General features: G+C 38.4%; 1 protein-coding gene across 8 annotated transcripts in view; it reads left to right on the forward strand.

Moving 5' to 3' along the window:
• Positions 1-2,985: 2,985 nt before the first annotated feature.
• CDIN1 (CDAN1 interacting nuclease 1) overlaps positions 2,986-13,324 on the forward strand; it is a 215,803-nt gene continuing 205,464 nt past the window's right edge. For all 8 annotated transcript variants that reach the window (XM_053665438.1, XM_053665441.1, XM_037163127.2 and 5 more), the window contains exon 1: positions 2,986-3,342. In XM_053665438.1, coding sequence (XP_053521413.1) covers positions 3,242-3,342 — 101 coding nt within the window. In that variant the 5' untranslated portion in view covers positions 2,986-3,241. The remainder of the gene's footprint in view (positions 3,343-13,324) is intronic.

A 13,324-nucleotide genomic window follows, 5' to 3' on the forward strand; every position in this document is an offset into this window, starting at 1 on the left:
TAGGGGCTAATGGGATAATGTTTGAGTATAATAAGTGTCTCAATAATATTAATTATCCTTTTCTTTACTCAGTTAGTAAATTTTAATTGTTTGTCTTTAAAATAATCAATAAGTTGATTTTAGCAAGGTTGCATGAATAGAATCAGACTTTAAAATATAATAAAAATAATCTCAGCATTTATTTTTGAAAACACACATTGGATTTGGCAGACTTGGTGAACCACAGACTGTTTAAAAACGTGACTGACTTTTTCCAAGGTCAAGCATATTCAACTCCTTTTCACTCTGCCTAGAACTCTTTGCTCCAGCCAGAATAACTTTCCCGTGCATGTGACTTGGCTCACTCTTATTTTTAGTCCTTTGTGTTTAGCACTCTTCTTGAGATGACCTTCTGATGCCTTCCTGCCAAACCACACACTCCTTTAAACTTGTTCATCATTCATGTTGTCCAGGAATTGGCAGAGAGAAATCTGGTCAAGGGACTCACTCCAACAGCCCATCTTTCAGGGCTATAGGTTCTTCAAGAAAACTTCACTAGTCCCCACTCAGACACATTTCGTTGCTATGATTTCCTAAGCCCTTTTCATGTTTGTAGATACTTTCTCCCTGTCAGAACTATAGAGTCCCATGTTTTGGGGTTACACTGGGTACATTTGGGATTAGAAAGGCTTTCACTTATTCAAAGGCACACCATTTATGGCTCATTTTAAACACATAGCCAGTTCATTGGTTTTTTAGTTTGGTATTGTTTTCACTTCATGACCCACATCACTTAGTGGGCAAATGGTCAGCATTACTGCCTGGCTGACTGAGGAACAGTGGGGGAGCATCAGGCATCGAAAGGTAGCTCTTGAAGCAGTTAAGGGCAGATGAAGGGCTCGGGGCAGAACAGGGGTAGGGAAAAGAAGGGAGGAGGGTGCCTCAAAGGAATACTGGGCTTATTCCAAGCATTTCAAATGAAAAGAAAATTTCAAAACACCTAAACAACAACAATAAGAATAACACATATCTGCTTTGCTTCTATTTTGTGCTTAATAAACAACACTCCTGTCACTGCCAACAAAAACAGCAACATAACTGTGCTTTTCCCCTGGCACCAACTTGAAACAATCTACTGGATTTGGGTCAAAACTGTAACTGCCAGCATGTTAAAAATAAAATCAGAAAAACAAACCTGGCCTTTTCCTTAAGGGTTGTGAGGGTGAATGCAGGGCAGGAGCCAGAGAGAAGAGTTCCTATAAAAAATAACTAGTGCAAACATCCTTGAACTGATGTTTTCTATAAAAATCTGTTGGCTGTGAATTGGAAAGAGTGAGTGGGGAGGGAGAATGGAATGGGGGATCAAGTGGTGTCTGCTTATCGTCAGCTAGCTTTCATGTAAAAGTCATGGCAGGGTCAGCAACAAACTAGCCAGGTGGCAACTCCAGGCCACGCTGCCATAAATAAATAGTTATGTACTAATGTCACACAACCAGAGCTAGATGCAAAGCATATGGCAAGAAAACATTCTGATGTAAATATTCAGGGGGAAAAAAACAACTCATGGTTTCTGAATTCAGGATCCACTCTTGTTACCGGACTTGGAGACGCCTGGGAAAATAAAGTGGTGGAGCTTTTTAAAACCCGAACTAAAAGATTCTTTGAAATGTATATTATTCCCGTTCAAAAACTCCTTAACCTTTGGCCTAAGAGAGTGTGACTATTTGGTGTAGTAATTAAGTATTATTGAGAGTTGGTAACAGCACAGACTCTGGAGCAAATTTCAGCAGCTTAAACTTTACACATGCTGCTTACTTGTTCTCATGACCCTTGGGAAGTTACTTAACCTTTTCATGCCTCAATTTATTCATCCTGTATGAAGGAAGGGGGAAGGTGATAATGGCAATTGTACCTGCCTCACAGGAAGTTATGAAAATTATATGAGTCAAAATATAGGGAGCCTGTTAGACAGTAAGTGGTAATGCCGTATCCACATGACCTGTCATAACCAAGTAGCCTTACATAGGCTATTTATCTCATGTAGACTATCTGCTGGACAATATGTTGAAGAATTCTTTACTTTCCTAGGTAAGCTTAACAATGCGTCAAGAATTAAAAATCAGTTTTACAAAGGAACCGAGGGTTAGATGGATTAAGGAATTTATTTACCTAAGGAGGCATATCTAAGCTAAACTTCCAACCCAGGCCTTATTCCAAATTATTAAAAGACAAACAAACAAAAACATGTTCTCTAATAAACACTTTTTCTTTCATTTGCTTTAAATGTTAAAATTTGAACAGAAACACGTGGCCTTCTAAGAACCAACGCGGTTTTTTAAAAGGGATTAAAGAAGAGCTGATGTCCCAGGAAATTGCCTAAGGCTCATAGCATCATGGAAAACAGATTCATTCACTGCCTCATTTCTCCAACACTTATCCAGTGCCTACTGTTTTCCGAGAGCTGCAGAATCAGAGGCAATTAAGAAATGATTTCAGTTCCTGAGCACCTAACTGGGGGACAGGCATGAGAGTAGTATTCTTCATCGCGGGCTGTTTGATGTGTCGGATTTGTTTTCTGGTTGGTTTCCCAACATGAACAAAGCGCCACAAGAGCTGCATAAGCCTGGCTCGTGTCTGTGCTGACTACGGAGATCCTGGGGGTTTTGCTCCAGCGCGCGGAGAGACTTTAGGGACGGCTTACTTTCTTTGTAGGTCACTCTCCAATTGGAGCTGCTTCAAAGCCCGCGCGTTTGAAAGCGTATTCAAATCGGGGGCCCTGGCAGTGGCTTTCCGAGGCTCAAGCTTAAGGATCGCGGGACACCCGTGTGCCCTTGCTGTCCGGTTAGTGAGCCAGGACTCGAGCACTGGGAGAGTAGAAACGCCTGGAACCTCCCTTGTAGTTGATCCTTTGCAGTTGCAGCCGGGATACCTGTTGGCCAGTGACTTAGGCTCCACCTCTGCCGGGGGCGCTACTTCCTGATTACTTTGCCCTTAACTGACATGGCGGCTGCTGCCTTCGGTCGGGCCCACTGCGGTTGCTCAGAAAGCCAAGGTCTACAGCCCGTCCCCCCTGCCGCCTCGGAGCAGCAGGGTGAGTCCCAGGCTGTACAGGTAATGGAGAAGGGGCAACAGGCAGGCCAAGGAAGTCAAGGACCTAGCGCTGTGGTCCTATGTGCCTACCCCTCTTTTCCCGGCACCAAGGCCGTTTGAGCCCAGTGTGTTTTTTACTTGTCCCTGCCACCTCCCAGACTCTTGGCCCAACATGATACTGACTAAAGCCCAGTACGACGAGATAGCCCAGTGCCTAGTGTCTGTGCCTCCCACCAGGCAGAGCCTGAGGAAGCTGAAGCAGAGGTTCCCCAGGTAAGTGTTCATCTCTCCTCTCTCACAGCCCTTTGCCTGAGTCAGCTGTGCCTGGCAGCCAAGCCAGCACTTAGGAACCACGTGTCCCACATGTCAAGTGTTAGGAGATCAAGGATGGTGAAAGAGGTTTCGTTTTTCACCATCCCGCCTTCCTTGGGAGGCTTTTAATGGATGAATCAATTAAATTCAAGGTAACAGTTGTTTGTGCAAAATTGGTATATGTGCAAGAGACGAGTGCACGTAGTAGGTGCTCCATAAATGTCTAGTGGTTAATTGACAGATTCTAGGTATGAATGACAGGTGGGAGGGCCCTCTCAAAGTAGAAATACCAATTGTAGATTCAAAAGGATAAAATAAATAACCATTTTCAGTTGGTCCCTGGAAACAAACTAGGGAGCACAGACCTAAAGGGGCCTCCTGTTTAAATATGGCTCTCTGATATAATTAAGTGATCTCAAGTGTTCTCGAGCCAGTCAGAGAGGTATCCTAGAGATTCCTCTCTTGGCTCAGGGTTGGCCTTTTAAACAATTTATGTGTGTGTGTGTGTGTGTGTACACACACACACATATACATACACACACGTTCCAGGTATATTTCATACTTCCCTCCTCCCCAAAACACATTTTTTTCTTGTGATTTTAGGATTATCCAACTTTCTAAGGAAGGACTTTAGGAACTGTGTACTATAAATTTCCTCATTTTAAAAATGTACAAACTGAGGCAAAGACATTACACTAAGAACCAGTCCAGGACAAAAAGGTTATTATATCTGTGACATATTAAAAGATTAAAATGTGTGTTTACTTTTCTTAGGTTTCAAAACCAAGTTCAAACTTGTATCATTTTTTTTTTCTGTAGCACTGAGCACTCCTTAGTGGAGAACTTCTCTGTCCTTGGTGTGTAACCCTTCGCAGACATCACCATTGAAGTATTTTCTTGAGGAAAGAGATACTATTGGATAATTAGTATTAATAAACTACAAATTGAAGCATAAGTTGGTCTTTTATGATCTCAGGTTTTTGAAGGACTCAGTTTTCCTTATCTGTAAAATGAAGGGATCTCTTCCTAATCCATATTTAATTCGAGGCACTATTTATGCCTTTATAATTTAATATTTTTATCAGACTTGCTAACCGGGAACAAAATTGACAAATTGGAATGTGATTACCTGTCTTTAACTCTTGCCAACTCTGCCAGTGAGCAGTGAAGTTAGGTGGAGGCCTGTCAGCTAAGCAAATAGGTAGATTTTTCCGGACAGTTTGAAAATAGAATATACATTTAGATATTCTTTTCTCATGTACTTACTATATCACAATTGTATTTTTGCTTTTCTTTCTTTACCTCTCTCTCTTCTCTTTCTCTCTTTCTCATGCTTTTTCTTTTTCCATGGCAAATACCTTCTCCTCTCCGGAAGAGATAACCCCCCTGCACTCTTATGGACTTAATGAGTACACTTATGAAGCACTCTGCTCGTTTGGGGCAAGGTGCTGTCTTGCTTATTCTCTTATGCCTCACATTTTCTTCTTATTCATGATATGCCCAAATACTTTCCACTTCTTCCAAATACCACTTAAGAAGTCACAAACTCTTCTTCCACTGGAAATTATTTACAGATGATGCATTAATGTGCAAAAGAAGGAATTAGCCATTTAGCAGCATGGGTGGGGATTCTATAAAAAGCATGATTTTGGAGTTGGCTTCACAGTTTTCCCTATAACACTGTTTTACTTTAGATGGTCCTTGCAAAGGATTTGAAGAAACTTTGGGTTTGATAGGTCATTTTACCAGAGTTGGTCAGGTATGGACCTCAGAGATAATTTCTGGTTCTGGGAGGTTTAGGACTTTTCAAAAATCCCAGAGATGTTTAATGGCCAAACAGTGTCTTGATACAGGTTTCATAATTTTTAGTTCAGAATTCTATACTAAGCTGCCTTCATTAGTTTCAATATCAATAATAATAATAGCAGTGGTTACTTTGGTGGCATTCACATAATTTGAATTCTTAAAAAATCAAAATACTGAAATGTTTTACAAAGTTGCTAAAAATTTAATTTTGATTTTAAAAGTAGGACATGCTTAGTGAAGAAAATAAAAATGATTTATACTTATATAGCCCAGAAAATTTATCTTAACCTTTTATGTATTTCCTTCTCATCTTTTTTCCCACTGTAATACTGTATCTGCTAAAAATACTTTGTAGGTCTTGCTTTTTTCACTTAACATATTGTGAACATTCCTTCAAAAATTCTTCACAATGTGTTTTAAATAACCAACATCACATTCTGGATGCACCATCCATTTCCTTAATGTTGGATATTGGGAGGTTTTTTTTTCTATTTTATTGATAGTATTATTTGCACATGTATAACAACAAGTCTGTTTATTTTCTTACTTTAGAATCTCAGAAATTAGGAATGACTATTAGCAGTTTTCTAACATTTAATCTGCAGACCTCTTTGTACTCTAAAAGAGTATTGAATACTCCAAAGAACTTTTGTTTATATGGATTATGTCTGTTGATATTTACCCAAATATAAATTAAAATTGATAAATTCAAAACATCACTTACTAATTTATTTCAAAATTAATAGTCATAACCCCATTACATGTTAACGTGTTTTGTTACACATATTTAACATACTTGATTAATAAGCATTACTTCAAAAAAAGAAGTGAGAAAATGGCCTAGTTTTACGCTTGTGCCATTTTTTTAATGTCTGCCTTAATGGAAGGAAGACATCTGCTTCTGCATTCAACCTGTTGTGATATGTTGTTTTGATTAAAGAATATGAGGAAACTCAGGCCTCAGACAAATATGCAGTTGGAGAGGCAAGAGTAATTTAATAGGCTTTTCAGATAATTGTGGATATTTTTGTTGCTACATAAAACCTAACAAGTGGTATTTTCTTAAAGGTTAATTGCAATGTGGAATGTGAAACCATATCTTGGCCCTTTCCACTTTGTTATATCACAGTCCATTGGCCTGTCATGAACTTTGAGTGGATCTCTTACCAATGCATGATTTTTATCATCATGCATTGTTCACTTGCAAAATGTTGATTGTGAGCTATGCAAGTCTCCCAAATGTTGTCACATTTCATTATATAGCATTAAAAAATCATATTTGTTAATATCCCCTCTGATCTCATCAGAAAAAAAATATGTAAGATTCAAAGTTGTCAAGCTTATGGTGATGGATACAGAGTTTTCTAGTATTTGAATTTTCTCTCGAAATCTCAAATTTTATTATTGGCAACAAATATTATCACTTGTTTTCTTTGAAGTGACAGGCTCACATTGTTTATTTTTGAGAAAATGTCTGCCAGAAATCTAAATTGGAATAATCATACTTTGTGCATCACTCATGCCAGTAAAAAGGGTGTTTCGGGGAAAAGGCAGCTAGTTCAGCTCTCCAGCAGTCATCCAAGTGCTTTTCCTTGAGAGGGCCATCGGAATTCTGTATGCAGTAGACGTGCTTTGTGTTTGCTTCTTACATGGTCATATAGAATGTTAAGTGGATGTATACTCGAGGGTTGAGTATTAATAAGCGAGTCTGAAGATATTAAGTGAAGCCGGCTTTTTTTCCCCTTCAAGTATGTGGTGGTGAAGAATACAGTGGTTGTGAGGACAGTTGTACCGGACCGTGATATGTGGTCAGGAGCTGGCAACTTGACCCGCCATTGGTTTTGCATGGTCATTGCACATGTCACACGAGGAAAGAGCAAGTCATGTCTTACTACTTCTATAAAGATAACTTTGACTTTGTAGAGCCCTGGGAGACTCTCAGGGACTCCGTGGGTTCATGGACCACACTTTGACAATCGCTACCTATTTTAAGTCAAAGGATATTTATGTTTTGAAAGATTTTGATGCCTATTGACAACTTAGTATCAAAAAGATTGTAGTAATCCTATTACCAACACAGCACGGGAGTATCTGTCTCGGCAAGTTTTGCCAACATTGAAGAGAATCATCATTTAAACTTTAATATGATGGATCAAGAATGACGCCTCATAATTTGCACTTTCGATTATAATACATTGTATGTTTTCTCAATTGTTTATTGACCATTTGCTTTTCTTCTTCTTGAGTTCCCTACTCAGTGTCCTTTGCCTAATTTTGTATTGAAGTTTGTTACTGTTTATTAATTTGTTATTATTTATTGATCTGCATATGTTAATGATGTTTATTCTATGTCCATATTTGTTCCAGATATTTTCATTGTTTGCTTTAATAATTATTCTATTTTTTAAATGCTTACCTTTAAATTTATGTTTTTTTTTTCTCATTTTTCCTTTTATGCCAAGGAAGTCCTTTCCTGTCCTACAATACAAAAAAGAAATCTTTCACTTATATTTTCTTCTAGGTTCCTTATGGCTTTCTTGCTTACTGTTAATTCTTTAATCTTTGTAGCTGAAATTCCTTTTAGCATGTGGTCAGAGATAAAGATGTAGCTTAGTTTTTCCTCAGCTTAATTTTTATTTTGTACAGTAGCTTCCACACTCCCTGGCTTCATTCCTCCATGGCTTCTTTGTTTTCACTAGAATGATAAGTTTCTCTTTCCATGTCCGTTCACTGAGTCTGGACAATCCCCTTACCCACTCTGGTCTCAGAATCCTCCAAGTTCAAAAGCAGGGATAGAACTTTGTGATGTCCCATATCTTACAACTCCTAAATTCACCCTCATTCTATTCTTTTCTGTTCTGCAGTTTTGTAGTACTGGGCCCTTTGGCCCAAGAATATAGGACATACTGTGCTAAATTCTTGCTGAGGACATATTCATTGATTTGCATCTCTCATGATTTCCTGGACCTTGTTATTCAGGTTGAAGCCCCCAGCCCAATTAGCTATTACTTATCAGATTGTATTTTACATTGTCTTTTACTGCCTAAACACAGTGTGTGCGTGTGCGTGTGCGTGTGTGTGTGTGTATACACTGTTCCTAGAGAAATCTCAACAGGAATATTTAAAAACTCATTTGGCTGGGTTCTCTGTGCTTAAAGTCAGTACATGTGGTTCATTTTCTTGAGCTTTTCACCTGTCTCCACCCTTCTCTGTCTCTCTAATTTTATATAGATGTACATACATGTGTAAATAATATGTATTATACATGTATATAACATGTAAATATGTGTATAAATATGTGTATACATATGTAATCTTATTTTGAAATAATTTTAAATGTACTGAAAAGTTGCAGAACTATTGCCAGAATTGTCATATGCCCTTAATCCTACTTGCCATAATTTTAACATTTTACATAATATAGTGTACATAATTGTCAAAATCAGGAAATTAATTTTAATGCAATATAGTTAAGCTACAGACTTTTTTTTCTAATGACCTTGTCATATTCCAACATCCAAGTTACCATTGCTATTCCAGGATCACACATTAGATTTCACTGTAATATTTTCTTAGTCAGCTACAATCTGGGACTTTTATTTACAATTACTTTGTTTTTTATGATCTTGACGCTTTTGAAGAGCACTGGTTGGTAGTTTTATAGAATGCCCCTCAGTGTGTGTTTGATGTCTTCTCATGATTAGATTGAAGGTTGACATTTTTGGCGAGAATACCCCGGAACTGATGCCGTGCCCTTCTCAGTGCATCCTGCGGGGGGTACATGACTTCATAGGTCTTCTGACTGCTGAGCTTGACCTTATTCACTGGGCTAAGGTGTGGTGTCTGCCACGTTTCTCCAATGTACTTCCTAGGACTACCCTTTGAGATTATGCAAATATTCTGTTTCTCACATCACACTTTTCCTCGCTGATGTTGGCATCCTTCGATGCTTTTTGCAAGAAACAGTTATTACTGGTGTTTGCCTAGTGGTGGTTTTCTATTTCCCTCACTGGAATACTTTGCAGCTAGTGTCATCTACTAATCTACTACTGCCATTTCATGTGAAACAATCCATTCTATGGTCAGTCCATGGTTTTCACTCCAGTTTGCACATCTTTGGTAGCAGTTGGTCTATAGTAATTGGCTGCGTGTTGACTATGTTTGTGGAACTATTTGGGTATTTTTTAGAAAATGGATAGAATAATATAGTAATTCATTTGGAGTAATTTGTAGCCTGAGGGAAGAGTTTAAGATACATCCAATAGCTGTAAAATACTAGAATCATAGAATGGTAGAAACCAAAAGATACCAAAGAAACCAGAAGATTGTCGAACGGTTCAGATATGATTATTTTAGCGGGATTCTCAGTAGAGATACACCTTTGTTGGAAATTCTTTTGTTAGTAAACTAAACCCTCCGGCACAAGTGTGATTTTTCCCTGAGTTCCCTGTCCATACACTAGTGATTTGGTTCCTATTTATCCCTTTACTTATGAGTCATAAATCAAACTCTTGACACTGTAAGTCTCTAAGCAAATAGGTGTCTTTACCCTATTGTGATATCTTTTCCCTTAGGGATCTTGGCTCAGGTTTTTCTAATGGCGCCTTCCACATTTCTAAGCATGATTTTCTGTCTCACCCCATAATACCTACTGTTTTTGTATTCTTGGAACACACCACAGGCAGCCATTCACCCATGTGAATGCTGTTCCTAGAGACAAGGAGTAGGTAAAAACTTGTTTGGTTGGGTTCTCTTTCTTAAACCAATATACGTGGTTCATTTTCTTGAGATCGTCACCTACGTCTCCCCGAGAATTGGAGTTGAGGCTGTAGAGTGGCCGTACTGTGTGTTTGCCAAGGTTGAACTTAGTGCTTCTTGGGTCTTGGTAGTAGGCCAAGAGGTCCAGCCGGGTTAGGAGTGGAGTAGCTAAGGGACTTGCATGGGACAAGTAAAAAAATTTTGCTTAACTTTTACATTGATTTAGGGTGACTGAGTTCAAATTGGTGTTGCAATTGGCTAGAGTTGTCCTTTTTGGAGCAACATTCTCCCCTAACCCCCACTCACCGTGGTGCATTTTTTCAGTCTACGTTTCCTCTAGGGTGTCTTTTATTCCATTGTTTTTGCTTCTTGTCAACAACTTGCTTGCCTCATCCGTAAAAGGAGGGGTGACGCTCCACAGCTAGGAAGTGGAAAGAAGGCAGGAACAACGCCCTTCCTTTCTTAAGGCCAAGGCGAGGGTTAAGTGAAATTGAGCGCGGGGAAAACAGCATAGCAAAAGGGACCTAGTAAGTATTCGATGCATGGTAAATTTTATGATTACTTTTAGGATTTAGTATCTGGCCTATGGTAGAAGAAATATCTTAGTAGTAATCTTTTAAAACATATAAAACAAAGTTTTGCTTTGAAATGAAGGCCCATAGATCTGTAGAAAGTAAATGTTTATGTGGATCAGTTGATTGTATGGCCATGAACAAATAGATTTGATCATTAGTTGAATTTGGCGCAAATATTCAAAACTTGCCTTGAATCTTTCATATATATATATAAAGCCAGTTTTTAAAAACTTTAAACGTAGATTGACTGATTTTTAAGAGTCACAGTAGCGCATTGTGGTGTATAATACTGTAGAGCTTGGTTTACTTAGATTAGAAATTTATTCCTATTAGCCTCATTCTCTCATTTTTGGTCAGTTTTCTATGCAAATACTAATGTTGTGGTAGGCCTGAGTTCTAGAATAATGAGTAAGAATAACTGGTAAAGGGAGAAAATGTTAGTCTTTTATGGAAGTGTAAATGTTTTTGTCAGTTTTGCTAAAGAAATCTAATTATCTTGCATGACTTTCAAAGTATTATTCATATACTTACGAAATATATACAGAAGTATTTCTGTACCAATCATTAGAGCAAATTGGAAGAGAAACTGGCATAAAGGAAATTGCTCTAAAAATTGGTCTAAGAAACATATTATTATCTGGTCTATTTCCTTATCTTTTTAAAATGCGATTTTTATTCTGTTAAATTTTAGGTATTTATTTTCATTGTATTGTAGCCTAGGGTCCCCCCCCCCCCCAACTCCCCCCACACACACACAGGTTTTGAAGACTCTTGGAAGTTATTTTGTTATATGGCACATTCACCTTCTAAAATAACAGCTTAGCTTTTATCAGATATTTGCGTTCCTTTGGATTTGCAGTTGCACAGTGAGATGAACTTAAGTTCTTGAAAAAGAGCACAGTGCTTGAAGAAAACCTTGAAGAACCCACATGCTGACTATATTTCTTATTAGTGTAAGGGAAAATTTTTGTGTTATTAGATTATTGACTTCATTTTCAAGTCTATATTCAGGCATCAAACTTGAGTCTACTCAGTAATAACCCATACCAGAATGTTTGCTGGTACAATAAAGAGGAATTATATATTTTCCTAGGAGAAAAATATTCAGTAGATATATAGGGTAATAATATCAATATTTTATTACTTGACTTTCAACAAATGTTGATGGAATTCACCATTATGTTTTTTTTACACATTTTGTATGATTTTACCATATTGGTTGAAGTTTCCTTAAAAACAAAACAACCAATATACAAATACTTTTCCAGAGTAAGTATGAAAAGTGACCTGAATATATAAAAGTTATGTAATGGTATGAAAATCATAATGGTAGATGGGCAAAGAATAAATTTTCCTTTATTTTATTTTCAATTTTTCTTGAAAGGACATTTTTTCAAATGTCTGATTCAGGATGTCTGTCTTCTCGTCCCTTTCTGCTGTCAGATTGTGTATCCAGTGAGCTGGTGTATGGTGGATACACCGAGAGTGTGAGTGAGCTTGCAACTGAATGAGAAGGCTCAGTGTCTAGTGAGAACAGAACTGGACCCAGCATGGTGCGGTCCCTGGGTCTGAAACCAGCACGGAGCAGTCTGCGCCTCCCCTGGGAAAGGTGGCCCAAGGCTGCCAGGATGGCAGGAATCATCCAGCCTTTTTCTGGCCGCTTTGGGGAACTAAATACATGTCTCTGCTTTTCTTTTCTCCCTCTTTCTGGCTCACCTTCCAGGGAGGCATCTTGATAACATATATGTTAAGACTTAACAGGTCTTCCTTATAACCCAAAGCTTTCTTCATGTTAAAAGACAGTGACACGTTTGACAGTCTCAGCTCTTCTAAGTGCTCTCCCGTGGCCGAGGTGAGGGTGGGGTACTTTCTGTTCCTCTGGCTTCAGGCTAGTGAAGGAAATCTTTTGTTTTTTAAATTTAATGTGGCCTGACAAACACCTGGAGTTTCACTGAGATAAGAGAATGTTAAAATATCGCAGAACTTACTTCTTTTATGCATTTTAAATATTGAGATTCAGTTTCTAAAAATGTTTGACAACTGTTAAATTTAGAATATAACTTCAGGGTCATGGGAATAAATATTTTGAAACAAAGAAAGCCATACAGGTAGAGGAAGAAAGTCAGGTGGCTTTATGGATCTTGATACCGTTGCTGAAGCAAGTATGTAAATACTGGGTCTTCCCCTGACCAAAGACTGCCCCCGCTAATTGGGGCAATCCTGGGTGAATCAGTCTTTCTCTGAGGTTGTCCTGGACACGCTAGTCAACCGAAGACAGAGACTTCAAATACGAGGTACATTGTCACTGCGGCCCAACTCCAAGTCACTTATTTTTCATTGAAAATTTTTTAGTTATCGTTGAGATCTGTCCTTTGCTCCAGGCCCAAGAAAGGAGGAGGTGTGAACTCTGCTCTTGTGTTTAATCCTGTTTTAGGAAATAGGAGACATGGCAGACTCTTGATATTTACAAGGGTTATCCCTGAAGACTGTTGAAAATCTCCACATACGCAGCTAGCACTGTGTAGGATAGAAAGTCTGTAAGCTTTGGATCCAGGTGTTTGGTTAAGCTCACTTACCAGCTGTTTGACTTGCTGCTCACCCGATCAGCCTCTTGATAGGAAAGTTTCAGATTTATGCTCAGTAAGTTTATGACTTACTGTTTGTCATGAATATTTGTGATTCTCTCAGGTAAAACTGGGTGTGTTTAATGTAACAGTTCTGTGGGTACCCGGCTCCAGCTTTTTTAGAAATAGAAATGGAAGGTGAAACCTCCGTTTGTCACTCACGCCTGTGCCACACCTTAG

This window comes from Artibeus jamaicensis, unplaced genomic scaffold (genome assembly GCF_021234435.1).
Source record: "Artibeus jamaicensis isolate MK-2021 breed Jamaican fruit bat unplaced genomic scaffold, CSHL_Jam_final contig_1132, whole genome shotgun sequence".
Taxonomy (NCBI): domain Eukaryota; kingdom Metazoa; phylum Chordata; class Mammalia; order Chiroptera; family Phyllostomidae; genus Artibeus; species Artibeus jamaicensis.